Source organism: Uloborus diversus, chromosome 8 (genome assembly GCF_026930045.1).
Source record: "Uloborus diversus isolate 005 chromosome 8, Udiv.v.3.1, whole genome shotgun sequence".
Classification (NCBI taxonomy): Eukaryota; Metazoa; Arthropoda; class Arachnida; order Araneae; family Uloboridae; genus Uloborus; species Uloborus diversus.
In genome coordinates, this window is record NC_072738.1 from 140,143,379 (window position 1) to 140,163,682 (window position 20,304).

The 20,304-nt window shown below is 33.6% G+C and overlaps 1 protein-coding gene across 1 annotated transcript in view; it reads right to left on the reverse strand.

Moving 5' to 3' along the window:
• Positions 1 to 20,304, reverse strand: part of LOC129228238 (inositol polyphosphate 5-phosphatase K-like) — a 43,464-nt gene that overhangs the window by 14,933 nt on the left and 8,227 nt on the right. Inside the window, exons 2-5 of the mRNA XM_054862906.1 lie at positions 13,845 to 13,916; positions 7,283 to 7,399; positions 2,866 to 2,974; positions 646 to 762 (exon numbers count right to left, since the gene is read on the reverse strand). Of these exons, the coding sequence (XP_054718881.1) occupies positions 646 to 762; positions 2,866 to 2,974; positions 7,283 to 7,399; positions 13,845 to 13,906 (405 nt within the window). The 5' untranslated portion in view covers positions 13,907 to 13,916. The remainder of the gene's footprint in view (positions 1 to 645; positions 763 to 2,865; positions 2,975 to 7,282; positions 7,400 to 13,844; positions 13,917 to 20,304) is intronic.

A 20,304-nucleotide genomic window follows, 5' to 3' on the forward strand; every position in this document is an offset into this window, starting at 1 on the left:
TTTGTTGTATTGTACCTGCTTCAATATATTTTTGCATTCAAAAATCAAACGAAGCAAAAAAAGGATAATAATAATAATAAAATAACATAAAATGAAGCATTAAATGAAACAAAAATCAATGTCAAAATACAGAATGAATAACAAAGCCAATGGAAATAAAAAGCTTTTTTGAACATTAACACAGAAAACATTATCTTGTAGATAATTTTTAGCTTTTTAGAAAATTTGAGTTGGAAAATCATGGTTAATTATTACAGATAAAAATTGTTGCTATTTATTTGTTGACTACCATTAACTACCAAAAGTTACACACAAAAAAAAATCTCTGAACTGTATGCAGCACGCAGCACTTTAATGCAATAGGACGAGAACACAGCTTGAGACCAGAAACTTTACAATGTTAAGAATTTTGAGGAGTCAAAGGACTAAATTTGACTCGTGAAATAATAATATTACATATCTTTTTGTTAAAAAAATTATTATCTCAAAAAAAAAATAACAATCATGCTTTTAGAAACTGTACCAGATCATTTTTTCAGTCTGCAGACATGGATTTAAACCTAGATTGTTGGGAATTTTTCTTTCAGTAAATATAGTATCACACTATAAGCAAATTCTGAATGGTGATAGAAATATTCAACTTACCCACATACCGCCTAATCCAGTCCGTGTATAACAAGTTTGTATTCCTCGTAAATGAGTGACATGTTCTCTTTTACAAAATAAGTACAAGACCATTCCTTGGAGTCGAATTTGCTTTAGCTGAAAAGGTGGAAATGAATTTCTTAATTTCATATCAATTGCAAAGATGCATTACATATAGTATATATATACATATCAACAATATATTCAAATATTTAAATCATCAAATTTTTGTAATACTGTTATGGTGCACACTGGACACAAATATTAATGAAATAAAATTCAAAGTTTATTTAAAACATTAAAAATATTAGTTTAAAGAATTCTAGGTTTTGAAAATTTCCAGGTTCCGAACGATCATTAAAAAGGGACACACAGATTTGGTTGCCACAGTCGACTTCAACTCAGATCGACATTTGATACATTTGAATCTTGAAAAAATAGATTAAATAAAAATGACTCATTTAATGTTTTTTCATTTTTTTCCCCTCCAAATTTAATAGAAAAACTTCTTTTCCGCTGCCTCAAAATGCACGGAAATTTTGCATTTCTAGTTTCAAAAAAATAGGTTTGTTTTAATCTACATAAATAAAACAAAGAATATGTATGTATTTATGTATGTATAACTGTATGTTCCTTATACAAATCCAGTTTATGATGTAGCTCCACCAAATTTGGCAGGAAGGAATTTGGGCACCCGAGAAGGAATGTAGGGAGATTTTCAAAAGCCAAAAAAGTACCAAACCGTTAGAAATTTAATTTGAGGACATGAAAATGGAATTAAATGGCTCTTTCTATCCAAAATAATTATCCGATTGTCTCTATTTTCCCACAAAAAATATCCCTGAAGTAGAGTTATTTCCTTCGGTACTTCAAAACCATCAAGACAGTAAAATCACCAGGAGAAAAGTTATAAACATTTTTGAGTAAAGGAACATCAATATTAAACCGGAAATTTATTGTCTGCCGCGAGTTCAGTTTTAATTAGCATGAATAAAATCATTAAGAAGAAAGATGATGCCATTATTTTCCCCACTGAACAAATAAAATTTTAGGTTTTGTTTTGAGATTTTTCTTGCCAATCGAGAGATTTAAAAATGTTCCTTTTTGGTTATTTTTCTGCAATCTGTTGGGAAATTTTACAGATTTTTTTCTTTTGTTAAAGCCTGATTGTTGAACACGTGTCACTTGACATAACTTTGATTTCCGAGATGGATCGTGCAGAGCTGGGCAACGCAGCTAGTTGTTAAAAATAAGCAGCACAAAAGTAAGAATTAATAGAAATCTTAATGATAATTAGTAGGGTTAGAGCAAAAATCTTGTTTCTTTGATGGTAGTTTTTACAATAATGCCAAACATTATTGCACTTAAAGGTTTCTAACTTTATTGCTCAAGAAATAATTTGAACAATTTTATAAGTTTCTTGTAGGCAATAGGATGGCAATCTCGATTAGTTTAGAAACATGTTTTTGAAGAATAGGTGGTATATTCAATGCATTTTATTAGGAAAAAAAACAAGAAACTACAATCAAAAATTCATAATCACATTATGTTTCAAAAATCCTGATCTCCCAAAATGACTAGCCTGATTTTTTAAGAATGAGAAGTCATAGTCGACACAAATTTGCAGAAAACTTATCAAGTGATCGTAAATACAGTAAAATCCCTCTAATGTGGATAGTAATGGGACAATTTATTTTGTCCGCAATAGAGAGGTGTCTGCAGGACAGGGGTTTAATAATGTTATTTGCATTGGAACTGGGGAATTAAAAATTGTCCACATAAAAGGGGTGTCCACCTTTGAGGGGTGTCCATTAGGAGGGTTTTTACTGTATATGCATAGATAAGATTTACTTCAAAATTTTGATTATTGATAATAATTCAAAAGTGAATGAATTTAAAAGGTGGAGCGCGTTTTTTGACAGGTTTTTGTTTTTACTACTAAAGTTCGATTAGAATTATTTTTGAATCAAGAAATTAGATTCCATATAAACCTCTTTAATGCAATAACATGTTTTTGGGAAAAACTGCTACATTGAAGTGAAGTTACTAGTACCTGTTTCAGAGGAACAATAGAAAACTGATAACTCGACAACTGATATTTGAAATGCTTCAAGAGATATAACAAAATAAAAATATCTAAATAGCAGGTACCTTCTGAAAACAGCATTAGATTTTTTAAGAAGCATACTTTAAGAAGCAATAAAAAATTCAATAACATACCTTTACATATTCATATTTGCTTAATATTTCCCTAAAACCAACATCCCAAGGATCTTCTATAATTATTTCTGCAATGAGATCTTGAGGTTTACAACTAACTTCTTGCAGCCTAAAACCAAAACAACATATTATTTAGGATCACAGAACCTCCAGAAAAAGATTAGTTTAAAATGACTCCTCAAATAATCAAATTATTATATAATGCTAAAATTATTTAGAAATCACTCACATCACACGAACATTTTTCAAGGGGATAACCATCCATTATTTACTTGCTAAAATAAGGCTTCTTAAGGATATGTCCTTTTTATACATGAATCATAGAACAGACATGTGCTGATGACTAAGTTATTTTCGCAACAGCATCGATTTTAAATATTTTGTGCGGTGAGACCAGCAATAATGCGTAATTATAACTACAGGCATGAAAAGACACAATCAATTTTCAAGACAAGCATATTCAACATTAATTCAAAAATTAAACTCAGCAGATTTGTAGTAAAATGAGAAAGTTAAAAAGTAATATCCTTATATATTATTTCTGTAGCCTGTTTTTGGTTTCTACGCCAGATTTTCCCCAATTCTTGATCGATTTCTTTGATTTACGCCTTATTTTAAAGCTTATGGTGCTGGCTACTGACGAAAAATAGACCCACAGTCTAAAAATTGTTTTTTTCAGCCGAAAAACCTGTTTTAAAGAACCAGAATGAGGTTTTCGGTTAAACTTATAACTTTAATTTGCGCTATGACCGACAGAGCTGAATAGCTTGATCGGCAGAGATTTCTCTTCGTAACCAGGAGAATGCGTGTTCGGGCCCACGTCCGGACAATCTGCAACTAAAAATTAGAGAAATATCGTGCATTACATGAGCACTTAATTAAGTGAATAACGACTATGAAGGAGTAAAATAAATGAGAAGGAAACGCTCCTTGCTGATATGAAAACTTGAAGTAACGTTGTGCTAATTTACTTCGGAATTGTACGTTTTTTTTTTCTTTTTAAGCTTTGGCTCTGGTAAGAAAATTAAAGCATAATGTAAGCGAAAATATAAGTAATAGGTTTAAGATTTCAGACTACAACAGAATTTTTTTTTGTTCAGAAAAAAAAAATAATAAATCGTATATTGAAATATATATTCCTCTAATGAGTTTTTGACTCTTTATACAAATAAAAAAATTACTACCTCAATTTGAAGGGTAAAATATATTTTTTTTCTTCTTTTTGCAAAAAAACAAATAGCTTATCACATTCTTACTACATTCGAAAAGCTACGCTTAAAAAAAGAGCATAGTTCAATTTATTTTGTATTTTAACAGTTCTGTTAAATGATGAACACGTGCTGCCATCTAAGTCATAACAGTTCAAGCAGCCTGCGGTAACAAATTGTAAAAATTTTCAAGAATAAAAAAATGTTTCTTCAATATCTTATCTTATATATTATTCCCTTCTCATTTTAAAACTTATCAGGCTGGCTAATGAAGAAAAATAGACTTACGGTCGAAAAATCAAGTTTTCAAAAACGCCCCTTGCTGTTTCAAAACCTTGATGCTGCCTGTAGTTCTTATGCATTTTTTAAAAGCAAAGTTCTAATGCAGTTTTCCATTTCTTACGTCGCTTTCAGCAAAAAAAAAAAAAAATAGCCTGTGTGTGTGTTCATATTTTAATAAAGCTTAAAAAGCACTGGACTTAGTTGTTCGGTTAAATTGATAAGTTTTTTTCGGTAGAGCGTTCGGCTATAAACTATTCGAACTTCGGGCAAGTTTGGGCTGTGCGAAAGAATATCAAATTTATATTAGTATTACGCATTACATGTACTCATAACATACAAACGTAATAAAATAAATGCAGTGGGATTGCTACTTGGTGTTTCGACTCCTTTTTGCAGGCTACAGTTATCATTCGGATAAGTTGACTGTTAATCGAAGAGTGTTCTTCCTTTTTTTAAGCTTTGACTACATTCAGACCACTCAGCATAATGTAAGCATAAAAAAGTATTAGATTTACCAAAAGGAAATCCTTTTTGTGCAGAAAAACATTTTCATTGTATGCTGGAATGTAGATGTTTCTAATAGCAGTGTTCGACCTTTTGTACAAATGAAAAAATACTACGACAAATTAAAACTACGAGTTTCACCCAGTAAACCTTTAATTTTTTATTCGCGCGAATACGATAGAAAGCATTAAAATTATTATCAACTTCATTAGCAAGAAATCATTTTCTACTCCTCTGCTTTCTGCTGAAAAAAAAAATACATTTTGTCTACGTTCGAAAAATTACACTTAAAAAACGGACTCAGTTCAACTGGTTTTGGTTTTGAATTTTAAGTGTTCGATTAAAAGAGAAACATGTGCGGGCATTTAAGCCGTAACTGTTAACGCAACCTTCTATGTGAAATAGTTCAATATTCAAAGATAAAAACACTTATTTTCAATCTAATTTATTACTTCTCTAGAATGTTCGTTTCAATCGCTACGTGAGATCTTCGTCATTCCTTAATCAAATTCCATGCTTTTCGAATAATTTTAAATTGTATCATGCTGGTTAATGACAAAACATAGAAGCATGATCTTATTATTATTGTTATTATTATTATTATTGGCAAAAAGCTTTTTTGCTGTTTTTTACAACGCATTCCTTCAATGAATAGCTTTCGAAAAGGAAGGCGCAATTGCTAGGTTTGTTGGGGTGTCGGGCTGTTACTCAGAATGGCGCCAATTCGAATCCGTGCCAAAAAATCTCTCTTGAATATTTCTTTTTTCCCCGTCAGATGCTCACATGGGCAGGACTCTTTTTGCCACAACCTGTTGTTTTACATGCACAATTATTGCTTTTTCACGAGTCACTACTCAGCCACACTTTTAATGATATTTATGTTTGAATTGAAAATATGTACGACCAAAAGGTGAGCGATGATCAAATTATCACAACGTTGTATTTAACGAGGTTTTGTTACTGATGTCTTTAAATTACATGCCTTCTCTTCTGCGCTTACTTTTTTTTTTTAATTCTTCTTCATAATGTTCTTCCTTTGAAATTCTTAAAGAGCGAAATACCTTATGAAACGATTCGAAGCACAGTGCGGAGTTCCGCACGGGTCGACTAGTAAAAAAATAATTTACCCAAGTTCAGAAAAAAATTACCTATTTAAAAAAGGCCATGTTCCTGAGTTTTATATCATAGTACTGAGAGCAGCATGCTTTATTGATAAAATTGATTTTACTTATACAATATACCGACAACTCGGTTATCACGACGAGAGACTGCAGTTCCGTGCTTATTATGGACCCATCAATCTAGAGTAGTGAATAATCATGCTGGAGGCAGATGTCATCTCATTGAAGCAGAGAGTGCAAACAAACTGGTAGTTAAAAAAAATTATTTCACCAGCGAGAATACCTTGCCATGGTGTGGTTCAACTTGTAAATTGAAGGCAAAGCTTAGGCACTAAGCAGTAAGTTTAAGCCAGGGCTAAATCAGAACTATATGCAATATACAGACAAGCCCATTTATCACATCGAGAGACTGCAGTTCTTCACTTAAGGACAAAACTGCAGTTTCTGTATGTGACAACCAGACTGTCGGTACATTCCGTGTTATTGTTTACTGCTAAATACTCAAGCTTTGCCTTCGATTTAAAAGTTGAACTGCACCATGACTGTGGACTCCAGCAGTTGAGCTAAATTCACTTTATCTACCAGTTTATTGACATTCCTGCTTCAATGAGATGGCATATGCCTCCAGCACTGTTTCGGACTAATCAATGTGTCCATAACAAGGACGAAACTGCAGTTGTTGGATCTGATAACCGAGCTGTCAATATATTGCACTTCGTTCTGTCTCAACCCTGGCTTAAGGGCAGTAGTAACTTACGACTTAAAAAAGTTCCCTTAGCATAAACATTTATTCAAAAACTATTGTGCAATGAAACAAGCAAATATGTATAACTTTAATTTACAGGCATGACAGAGACCATGGGCACTTATATAGGGGGGCAAGTCGGGGCTCAAGCCCCCTCCCCCCCCTTAGAAATTAGAACTTCCTTGCTTATAGTACTTTTTTCTTTGCAAAACATTTATCCTCCCCAGCCATTAATGAATAAGTTATTGAATGTGTCAAACTTCAATAACTCTAATCTATACTCGGTTTCCATGGGAAAAATATTCTGCTAAACCATGGGGGAAATATCTGAGCCCCCCCCCCCTCCCCAAATAACTTTGCATATGGGCACCCATGACGAAGACACAAGCAAATTTCAAAACTGCACCATATTTTAAATTCAGGGATTTCATAAAAGTAGTGGAGATCCTCTTACCTGAGTTAACTGCAGCAGAGTTGATTGGAAATAATTTACAATTGGAACAAATACATTTTTGGCGAAATAATTAAGTAAAAATCTAATGCTTAAAATGCTTTACCCAAGTCCATAAATATCGGGTAGATGAGAAAGATCAACTGGTTCTTCTAATCCTAAGGCAATCCTTAAATCTTCTATCGGCGGTCTTCCAACTACATTCCATGTCATCAAATGCAACCTGGAATATGCATGCTAGTTAAAAATTATATCACACAAAAACATAGCCATTACAGAGAACCTTATGTAGTAAAAGTGGTTTTTTTTTCTTTTTTTTTTTTGGAAAATTATCTTTGCAACAAAATTTTTTCCACTGCAATATCAGGGCTGAATAAATATAATTTTCAAGACATAGATGTTTAATTACAAGAAAATCCAGGCACTGCATTTTTCAGTGTAGATGAAAGTTTTGGCAATTATAGTTTACTAGGTGACCCGGCAGACCTTGTTCTTAATTTATTAATATACACATAAATTATTTCTAGGATTCAAAAACTCTGTTGGATAATTTACAGCTTCGACAGAATCGCAAACAGTATCATTTGTATGATACCAAGTCGCCAGGTTGTATCTCGAAGAATCCTGGGTCAACCTCCATTCGAGGAAGGAATGGAGGTTGACAACCATCATTGTCAACCTCCATTTTCTGCCAGCCACACATGATGCATGTATTGTGCCCGTACATCACGGTCAATGAGAACATTTTCTCGAATCAACAATGGTGCTGAAATTAGTGAGCAATTCTATGCATTCAAAATTGTCATCAACAGCAAATTTTCATTCGTCAATATCTGGCAGTGGGTCCAAGAATTTGTCAGCAAATGGATCTTGTAGCATTTGGATGAACATGTTTTAGATAGAAATTTTCAACATTACGATACAGTGACTGGCGAGAATTTCAAGTAAACTTTAATCTCATCAGCGACTTTTGAATGTAGAATGATGGAAATGTTTGAATGAAATCACTTGAAGAGAGTAACAGAGTGCCTCGTTACCATTTGATGTACACTGCGTCTGGATTATTTTGAATATTTAGCTGCAGCTTAAATGCTGAATAAGCTGTACTGCATCCATCTAGTAAAGTTACTACAATGTCAAATGATGCTACATATAATGTGATGTCATCATTAAATCATATTTCGGCAAGAATTGGCAAAATGAGAAACATTTTGTTAGTTTCCCGCATGATGCATCCCCCCCTCCCCCGAGAAAAAATGCACCTTAACCCGCCGGTATAGTTGGAATATGTCACTGTCCAGAATTTTCTTTTCATTTTTTAACCGACTTCAAAAAGGAGGCGGTTATCAGTTCATACCGTATGTATGTTTTTTTTTTTGGTTGTCCACTCATAGCGTCTCACCTAGTGAACCGATTTTGATGATTCTTTTTTTAATAGATAGGGGATGGCTCAACTTAGGTCCCATTACTTTGTTTGACCATATTTGTTCTTTAGAAAAAAAGTTATGGGCAAAAAACAGTACATTTTATGCAATTTCCCTATTAAATGATTGAAATGATATTGTAGTGAAGTTCGCACTTTTCATCCGTGGATAACGGTGGCTCAGTGGTAGAATTCTCGCCTCCCACACGAGCGACCCGGGTTCAAATCCTGACTAGGACAAAGTGAATTTTACTAAAATTTCGGGAGATGTAACGTTCATTCGTGGTTCTGAATAAAGATTTCGAGTTGAGACTAACGAGTATTCGCTTCATTTGGCTTTCACATTGTCTTCGCTATCTTCATCTACGCGACAATATGAAACTCATTGTTATAAAAGTTTTGGTGCCATATAACATTAATAGTAATTGTAATGGTAATTTTGAATAAAGGCTTTTCTAAAGCAATACAGTGATATAGAGCTGAACTTCTTACTAGGCAATTTCTTACTTTTACTGAAATATCGACATTTACACTAAAAAGAATGAAATAAAAAAATTTTGAAAAAAAAATAGAACCAACTTCAAAATTGCTCTAAAAAGTGAAAAATAATTTTATTCTTTAAACACCATCGATAATGCTTTTAAACATAATTTTTGAAGTTGGCGCAAAAACGATAGATAAAATCATTCACAGTCATAACTCAACTACAATAATAAATTTAACCAGGCCCAGTTTCTTCACTATCACATAAATTATGCATTGATGACAACATATTTGAATAACGATATAAATGTTTCGTTCGTAACTTTGGATGCTTTTCTGAAAAAAATATGAACGAAGCATGGTTACGCTGTTTTTTACGTTTTGTTTTTGCGCCAACTTCAAAAATTATGTTTAAAAGCATTATCGATGGTGTTTAAAGAATAAAATTATTTTTCACTTTTTAGAGCAATTTTGAAGTCGGTTCTTTTTTTTTTTTTTTCAAATTTTTTTTATTTCGTTCTTTTTTTCAAATTGGGAATCAAAATCGCAAATTATCAAAATACTCCTGTAAAAGAATCAAAGAGCAAAATTGAAAATCATTGCAAAAGCCTTGCTTAAATTATTCAAACATTTTATTTGTTAACAAATAGCAGTACAGCATAAATAATAAAAATTTTAAATCTTTGAGTTTTTTGATGTTTTGCCAAAGTGTCGCATCATTTTGTCACTTGGTAGGCAAAAAAATTCCAGATAGAGACCCACTAATTAGCTATCGATATGATATATACATTACGACCTATTCTGATATCTAACAAATACAAATAAAAAATATCATGAAAAACAGTCGAGCCGTTTTGGAGGTTTTCAAAGACAAACACCGTGACATGACAGTAAAGAATCAAAGAGCGAAACTAAAAACCATTACTAAAGTCTTGCTTAAATAAGTTTCAAACATTTTATTTGTTTCAAATAGAAAATGGCAATTAATAAAATTTTAAATCATTGAGAGTTTTTGAAGCACCAACTAGTGGGGCCATTTTCCGATATTTTGCTGGAGCGACGCAAAAAAAATTCTTAAAAAAAAGGACTTTCTAATTACCTAGCGATATGAAATGTACTTTATGTCCTATTCTCATACCTAACAAATACACATAAAAAAATTTCATAAAAATCAGTCCAGCCGTTTTGGAGGAGTTCAATTTCTAACACTGTGACAGGAGATTTTTATATATTAGAAGATAGTACAAAAGAAGTATCTCTTCGTCCATCCTATCAGCTTTCCTACCATGATAGGCACTTCAAAAATTTGACTTAGTAGCACACAGGTTATAAAAACTGCTCTCAAAAATAGTAGCATGCAGGTTTTCCTTTTCAACAATACCTTACTTTTTACACTGTCAAAACAAACAAATTCTTTAATTTATACTTTGAAATTTTTTTACTAAAATACGAGTTAGTTCAGGGAAATAAAATTGCAAAAATACTGCAAATGACATGAATGAAAAAGCCATTATAAAAACAAAAAGATCAAAGCAACCGCTTAGCCAGCTAGTGAAGTCGCTTATAACAAGCCCTGATTTAACGAGGAAATCTGTAGAAAGGTTTGGTTTGTACTAGAGACGTACCGAGTACTCGGTAACTACTCGGTACTCGGCATACTCGGCCAATTTGCCGAGTACTCGGTACTCGGCCAAATTTTGATCAGATACTCGGCCAATACCGAGTAGTTGCAAAAAATTGAATATTGTCCAAGACAAATATTAAAATTTATAAAAAAGCGCAAGCATAGTTAATATTCTGCAATCATTTACAAGTCAATTTGAAATTTTGAGAATAATGAAATTTTTAATGCTTTAATGGAATAAATCTTTATTTTAATGTCCCCAAAGTTAATAAAACTTATTTATTAAAAATTGTGGAAAAAAGGTAAGTATAAAAAATACGGAATTTTTACATTAAAAATAGATTTTTGCTACAAACAAAAATTAGTTATAAGAAATATAAAAATTCCTTTGCTTAAAAAAAGGGAAATAAAACAACGTTAAAAGCATAGTGCAGGAACACTGCAGACATGTGTTTTGGCGTTACAGGGAATTCCTTTTTCAATGCACAAAATGTGAGCTTGTAGATTTAAAGGCATCCGACAAAAGTCGGATTTTTTTGTCGAATGTCTTAGCATTCTTTAGCTCACATTTTATGCACTGATAAAGACGTTTCTTGTAACGCAGAAACACGTGTGTGCAGTGTTCTTGCACATTTGCTTTATTTGCTTTTAAAAATTATTTATGTTTGGCGGACTAGAACTAAAATAAATTGGTATAGTTTGTCTTAATTCCAACTTGATTAATCATATCTTTTATTTATTTATTTTTAATTTTAAAAAGAATTTTTTTGTAAAATTTTTGACATAAACAAAATTTTTTAAATAATGCGAAATTAAATTTCAGCAGGAGTTTAGTTTTAAAACTTTTGTATGGACAAAGAGGTCTATACTACTATTCCAATAAGTTCAAAATTGATTACGTGTGTGTCAGTGGTTCTTCTTAAAACATAATTGGTACTTGTTAACTCGGCCGAGTAGTGAAATGCCGAGTACTCGGTAACTCGGTACTCGGCCGAATAGTGAAAGGCCGAGTACTCGGTACTCGGCCAAAGTGCTACTCGGTACGTCTCTAGTTTGTACAATGTTAAATCTAAGGAAGCAAAATTTGAAGCAATGCTTTAAGTAAGCAATACTTTTGCAAACCAAATATTTCTATCGAGTTTTAGCTCAACTTATAGTTTCTTGGGGGAAAAAATTTAACATTAAAAATTCAATCGACTGTTAATGATGAAATTAGAATCAAGTATTTGTGACATCTCAAAATACTTAAGGGAACATAATGTAAGGTTAGTCCAATTCATGTCTGTTTCGTCAGAGAAAGTTATTGTGTACAAAATTCATCAAAATCTGAATAAAAACATGAGTTAAGTTGCTTTGTTTACATCAATTATCATTCATCTGCACTCAAAACCAGCACTGGCAAAATTTTGTACTTTTGTGTATCTTTTTTTTTTTCCAGCTGCCCCTAAAAGTCCTATGGCTTTTAGTTGCTCTCCCCCCTCCCTTTTCAGTCCCAACTGCCACCTCTGCTCAAGAGCTTTTGATATGCAAGAAAAACTTCAAAATTTTTCGTAGCCAAGGGTGTATATATTTTAGGCCATGAGAAAGTATTCCTCTAAAACAAAGAAAGGGATAATAAGATAGTTCAAAGCAAATGAACCAACTTCATTGGTACTCTACACAAATAAAAAGAAAACAAAAACAAAGCAAGTACAAATGTATTTTATGATTTTTTTTCTTATGACCCTCTTTTGTACACACACACATGTATAACAAGCAAAAATTGCTTCCCCTTCATGCTCATTGGAAGAATGTTTGACTGTACATATAAGTTTTGTTCTGGTGAAACTTATGACTTGCTAAAGCAAAGACATGACACAAGCAGTGTTTTCTACTGTTTTTAATATAGACGGATATACAATTTTATAAAAATATTTCGGAAACCGATAAGGATTTTTTTTCTCACCTAAACTTTATGAACTAATCAGTTGTGACGTAAGTTAGCTGTAAAAAAAAATTACTGGTTTTTAGAGATACTTAAATGTTAAGACAAGAATTGTACCTATCATGCATAGAGATATAAAATTTCCAGAAATTTTGAAGTGGTGGAAAAAAACGTTTTTTTTCCGAGGTTTTCTGGGGAAAATGGAAAATTCGATTTTTTATTGGATAAAAATAGGGTTTCTTAATTTTTCTTGGAACATATAAAGGGTTAAGCAGCATTAAAAGACATATGCAATCCAGGCATCTTCTTTTTCTACTTGACAGAAACAGACCGGGATTTGTCCCAGTGGGCCAGCACGGGACTGTCCTCACTTCAAAAATGGACATTTGTTAAATTTTATAATTGTTTGAAGTTTGACTTGGACATGAAGTGAATAAAATGATTTGACGTGTGCTGTAGTGTACTTTGACATTTTACACCTATGGATATAATTAATGCAAAGTATCGAAAATACTTAAATGATGAAAAAGTAAAAAACATTTATAATAATACAAAACACATTATATGCAGACTTAGATAAAATGAAAAGCTTTCTGCAAACACAAATCCTAACTGGAAAATTTTCTGCAAATAATTATTTTGCCTGACTCACCTTGAATAAAAAATTTAATTTGTATTCAAATATGAAAGAGACAAAAAAAAGTGCTTTAAATCATTTATTTTTTTTTTTACAATAACAGTTCTTATACATAAGTTAGTTCTTATTTTTTCACCAACTGAAGAAAACTGCTGAAACCATTATTTTTTTTACACATGTGCTTCAAAAGGCTTTTGGAGAAAGACTTTAACAGAAATAAACTCTGGGATTTTCTTAAAAATTCCATTAAAAAAAATTAAATCAACGTTAGCAGTTTGCAAAAAAATTTCTGCAAAGCCAAAAATTTTCTGCGAACGCAGTTCGCGCGTTCGTCTATATTATGCAAGACTGATTATATGCTATGTTGATTTTAAAAAATAAATTAATGATAGATAAACTGCTTTCAGGAAAAAAATTACCAAGTTAAAATTATCTTTTGAATTTCAGCATCAGAATATGTTAAAACAGTATGGCACTCTCACTTTAAAAATATTTGTTTTGATGTCACAAGTGGACGAAAAGCAGAACAAAAGTGAAAATTGATCAATTACAAGTTTAAAACATAACAAGTGCTTACTTGAGATCCATCAACGCTTGAGCCATATTTAAAAGTGATAGAAGTAGCAATAATACACTCATTCACAGCATCCTGAAAAAAAGTTGACAAAAATTTACTATCTAACTTACAAGAAAACATACACGCATCAAAACTTTTTACTAGCTGATATGTAGTCAATTTTCACACATGCTAGTGTCCCCGATTTTTTTCTTTTTGACAATTTTCTGTTTAAACATCGTATTTTAAATTTGAAAACACGCGAATTCTAAGTTCTTACAGAACAAAATATGTCACAAACCTCATTCAATGATTCCTATATTTTGACAGAAACGAAATATAAATTATACTGAGCGGTCAAATAACTACTTCCAAAAATAAAACGAGGAATTTCCCTTCGGGGTCCTGTCATATTGATATTCCTCAAGTTTTCCTCCAGAATTAAAGCTATGAAGCAGTGTCAGCAAAAGCAAATTCAATGTTTTTCTTTTCTGGGTGAACATAACAGTTACGGTCGAAGTCAACAAAGTCGTGGGTTTTCTTTTTTTTAGTTTTTCCAAGGAGCAAAAGTTTTTATGTTTTTCATTTTATACCTTGTTGTTACGTGTTATTCTTTAAGATGAAAGAAATGTAAGGTGACTAACATGCCCAATTTGCTCGGATTGTTTAAAGATGTCCCAATTTGTATCATATTCTTAATTTGTTTTCAGCAAGGATAAATAACATACAAGGAAGCGTAAAAATAGTTTAATTAGAAGAGAATTTCAAGATTGCAAGCGTTGTTGTGTAGATCACACATGACAAACTGAAGAGTGTGCGCACGGCACAGGTCCACCGCAGGTCGACCACCGTGTGGCAACATTCCATTCAGGACCGAACTGGCTCCTTCTAGGGTGGTCGGTTACGTACCGGGATGGGTCCCCCGGAGGGTGGATGTGTGCACTTGAGCACATTATAACACCACTTGAGTTAGCATTGAAATTAACAATGATTTCCCCCAAAAAAGTGTAAAAAACGCCCTTAGAAACACCCGAATGCAACCAAAAGTGGAGGTGCACAACTAGACCCCAGTAGGAGTCTACGTACCAAATTTCAACTTTCTAGGACATACCGTTCTTGAGTTATGTGACATACCTACGCACATCAGCACATAAACATATCCCCACATACGCACATACATACACTCGTCACGAGAAAACTCGTAGTAATTAACTCGGGAATCGTCAAAATGGATATTTCTGGCGTCTATACGTTCTTATATATGCACGTGTGGTCGGATTGGAAAAAAAACTCAACATTCATTCGGGTGTGAGCAAAATGGAAATTAAAGTCGATTTTTGAGTGAAAAAATTTTTGCGAATGCAATACTTCCTTTTTTGTAAAAGGGAGGTAAAAAGGAAACAGATCGAAAGAGTCAAAAAACTGTTAAATCATTTACCGCAAAATAAATAAATAAATAAATAAATAAATAAAAATTAATTTGAATTTTGACATCTGGAATTCAAATTATGTTTGTGAGTGAAATCACGAGTGTGTGTGTGTGTGTGTATGTAGGCGTGTGTGTTTGTGTCTGTGTGCAGGTATGAGTGTGTGGGTAGTTGTGTGTATGAGTGTTTGTGGTAAGGGGGAATGTGTATGTGTGTAGGCATATGTGTTTGTGTCTGTGTGCAGGCCTGAGTGTGTGAGTAGTTGCGTGTAGTATGTGTATGTGTGTGTGTATGTGTGTAGGCATATGTGTTTGTGTCTGTGTGCAGGCCTGAGTGTGTGAGTAGTTGCGTGTAGTATGTGTATGTGTGTGTGTATGTGTTTGTGTGTGTTTGTGTTTGTGTGTGTTTGTGTATGTGTGTGCAGGCGTGTGTATGTGTTTGTGTGTGTGTGTGTGTGCACGTGCGTGTATATATGTGTGTAAGTGTAGGATATTGACGCAAGAAGACGGCTTTCGCTGGAGGAGCAGCATCGTGAGGAGCCGGTCGACGGTGATGCTGCAGAGGGTGCTGGCGGGAAAATAAAATGATAGCACATCAAAACAATCAAATGAAAGCAATAAGCAATCGTGATTGCTCAAAAATAATCGCTTCATTTAGGGGCCCTTCCTAGCTTGTGGGCCCTTGGTGATCGACTAGCCGACTAGCTGACCTGGCCAGTCCGGGCCTGACGGTAGCCAATCGTCTCAACTTTTTAGGTCATATTCTACATTTTTTTGAAGTCATAAAATCAGTAATGTTAAAAGACTTTAATAGCCCACTTTTACAAATAATAATAAGAAGAAGAAGAATGAAAATAAAAAACCGCTGCAGGGGCTACACCCCCTAACCCCACACACTTGTTTTGACCCCCTCTTCTTAGGTGCACCATCCGCCTATGCCATGGTTAAAACAATTTTGCCATTTGTGGGCCCTAAACAGTGGGGGCCCTAGACCACGGCCTAGGCCCTGGTCCAGAGATTTATTAACCCTTTAAGTATGTTAACTTGCCAGTCAAATTCAGATATAGAAAAACGAAGCTGGTAATATTTCATGCAAGGAGCACACAAATGAAGTTCATCTTCGTCGTAAAGAATACGCAGAACGGAGAACTCTTATAGAACTAGTAATTTTATTTCTTGAAAATCCAAGCCACAGGTGGAATTTGTTTTTGCGAAGCTGGCTAAAGTTTTTTTTTTTTTTAATATCATTATTATTAATGTTTTATAGCCGGAGAATAGTAAGATTTTAGTGGCACGCAAAAATAACCACAATCGATTGCAGATGCAGCTTGAAATTTATAAAACATTTATGTTATTAAAGTGATGAACAAATGGCCGTGTGTGCATTTGATTGAAATATGCCAAAAAAAGGCTTGTTTGTAAAGAAGATGAGACTGATGATAACATCATTAAAATAAATTTTTTTAAAAAAAGGTTATTTTTGGTATGCTGTCTAAATGAAGTTCTTCCAGGATACCAATATACAACTTTTTTTGTTATTAAAAGACGCTTATCGAAAATATCAATTTTTTGGCCCACCCTATTGTTTCAGACTATGTTCAACATTTCTTATTGTAACTATGGCGAAACGATGTATGTATTTGAAAAAACAACTAATAATTTAACGTGCCATTTAATAAAAAATTAACCAAAACTAGATAGAATGAAACGTTAATAATCGAGCAGTAGACGGGTTTTCCTAATAAGTTTAATGAACTGCTAGTCATATTATTATTTCAGGGCTGTTGAACACTGGGTCATTGAAATGTTCGGGGGGGGGGCACAACTAGACCAGCAACGTTAAAATTAAAATTTTAAAAACACCCGACTGAGTCGGAACTGTAGAATCAAGCGAGAAAATTAAAAATCCTTTTTAACCCCAGACACACAATGGAAGGGGGTTATAAGGTTCTCCCCCAGAAAATGTTAGAAACTTGTAGTTTTAAAAACGCAGTTTTAATTTCTTTGTTGATTTACGTAAGAAGAAAGGATGGTGGATCAGAGCGGAAATTGAAGCTTTAAAAACGCGATAATACGCCATATACGTATATGTTTACGTTAGGTAAAGAATGGAGCTCAGAGACTGTCTCCGACTGCTTTTATGGGAAAAAAAATAGATCAATATCGGTTCCTCTTACAACCCTCCCCCCCCCCCATCCCCCCAATTTTCAAAAGAGCAGTTCTAAAAACGAAATTGTTGACAAACCATGAAAAATTTACGTAAAAGAGGTTCTGATGCTCTCTTCCCCCTTGGAAATTTTTTTCAAAATTAAGGTCTTAATAACTTAGCAATATTTTATGATATTAGAAGAAGGGGTTCAAACCTATTCCACTTAAATATTTCATAAGTGTGGTTTAAAAAACCATTTTTTTAGTGATATTAGAGGAAGGCAAGTTGGGGGGCACTTGCCCGAATATGTTCTGAAATTCAAGTCTTAAAAACGGGATTGTAAAATTATATTTGGTAACTTTAGGGCCGATCAGCCGGTAACGTTTCTTAATTGAAGCTCCAAAAACTCAAACTTGAGCGATTTTCGATGTTCGGAGGAAGGGAGGGGGGGGGGTGTACCCTGGAAATTTCGCGAAACTTAAGATATTAAAGATCAGGAAACATTTGAAATGCTGCATAATGCTTTCGGTGTATGTGTGTGTGAAGGTGAAGGGAGGGGGGGGGGGCTTCGGAGGAGTAGCATTTTGAAAAATTTCATGTTTTTAGATGAGCTGAAAAAAAGGGGTGGGGGGAAGCATTTGTCAGGGGGCGGAATATTAGCTGGCCAATAAGTTGTAACTACAAAGATGTTTTATTTCAAAGATTTCTTTTCGAAAGAAGTTAAGATTTTTCCCCAACTTTTTTTTTTTTTTACTTAATGAAATTATTTTTTTTCCCCAAGACGCGTTCTTTTCTTCTCTTTAATAATAAGCGGTTTTGAAAAACATTGAACTCAGCATTCTGGGGTGAGGGGGGGGGGGGTTCCGGAGGAGTAGCACTTATTTGAAGAGTCATATTTTCAGATGAGCTAGGAAAAAAGAGAAAAAAAAAGGGAAGAAATAAGAGGGGGAGGGGCATTAGCTGACCAATAAGCTGTAACTATTGAAATTTTTTAATTCGAAGATTTCTTTTCGATAGAATTTAAGATATTTTTCAACTTTTATTTCCCGCGTTCTTTTCTTCTCTTCAATAATAAATAATAATAAACAGTTTTGAAAAACATTCAACTTAGCATTCTGGGGGGAGGGGGCTGTGCCACTTCTCTGGTTGCGGCAATATTGGGGGGGGGGGGGGGGTACAGAATCTGAGTCGAAGTTGAAGGCTTTAAAGTTCCAGGAGTCGGAGTCAGAGTCGGTCATTTTTCTTCCGTGTCTGCATTCCTGCCAAGACTGCAGAATCAAAGACGGAGTCTCTGAACGAATAAACGTTGTCGATGTCGGAGGCGCAGTCGAAGGCTCTAAAATTCCAAGAGTCGGAATCGGTTTATTTTCCGTCCGACGTTGCTCTTAGAGAGCGCCCCCCCCCCCCCACACAAACTATTCTATATTGATGCATAAACATTTTATTTTAATCATTAGTTTTGCACAAATATTGCTGGTATTTTCCCACTATTGTATTTTAATATTTTTGCTCAAAAAATTCACTCGATTTGGATAAAGTGATTATATTTGTGTAAATTATAAAACACAGAATGTTAAATTACGTACTCGAAAGTAAATACCAGACGCTATGTAAAGAACGCTATGTATGACAAGAAGAATTTTTACACGATATTCCTATAATAGCTGAATTTCTTATTTAACAGTTTCAATTATTTTACTGGGAAATCATTCATTAATCATCAAAAATAATAATAATCTAACATAAAATGCTGACCTTATTTTCTCAGGTAAAGGCTTTTCCAGCTGGAGCACAAGAATGAACAATAAACCTTCAGGTTTCTCTCGGAAGCACTCGCTGACTGTGTCCGATAACAATTTCAATACTATCACAGCATTTATCTCGCTGAGTATTTAGATTACTTTTTCGCTCTTCTTTTGAAATTGATAGGAGGTGCTCAGTCTAAAAATAGTCTGGGCTCCATTATCTTGCTAGTATTACAAGATATTCAGCAAATGAAATTAGTAACACGCGAAAGGCATATATTTTGGAAGGGTTGTTCAAAATTATTTCTGTTCGTGGAAAGGTTAAGGACACTATGTCCATTTTTCTCAAAATCGGGGTTTAAGCAGTATCGAACTCAGTGGTGTTTCCATAGGGGAAAACTCCATATACGCCGTATATACTCTCAAACAGGGCCGTATTTAAGGGAGGGCAGGCGGGGCTACTGCCCTGAGGCCTCCACAACAAAGCCCCCCCCCCCAATAAAATTTTTACAAAATATCCTAACTTTCACGGGTCAGCAAATTTTACGTTTTTTCTCCCAGACATTTTGGTATTTCTACAAAAAAAGTATTTCTAAATATCATATGAAAATAACCTTAAAAGTACATAACTTTTTAAATGAAATATATGTTTAGATATAAATAAGAAACAGTAATTTTAAGTCTGTAAATAATAATAATAATAATGTAAAAAATAAATAGCAGTAACTTCAGGATGTATTTACTATTAAAGTGCTGATCGAAAATGTCGGAAATATATATATATATATATATCAAAATATTCGGATATATATCAAAGTATCGGATATTTTCGAAAATATGATGATATTTTCGAACCCTGATTAGGGGCCTCCACTCCTTCGGTGCCGCGAGGCCTCCACACTTCCAAATCCAGCCCTACTCTCAAAAATTTTTTAGATACATACTACACATACTATAGTACTCTCAAGCTTCAAAAATTTTCATATTATGACATATTATGCATATGATCGCATACACATACTGTGCGTAATGGATTATTGGGAGTATACCCTCGGAAAAATTGATGGGAACATCTCACTGATCGTATATACTCAACTTTTTATACTCAATTCAGAGGTTAAAAGCAGGACTGCGGAGTCGGATTGATTTTGAAGTAAAGAA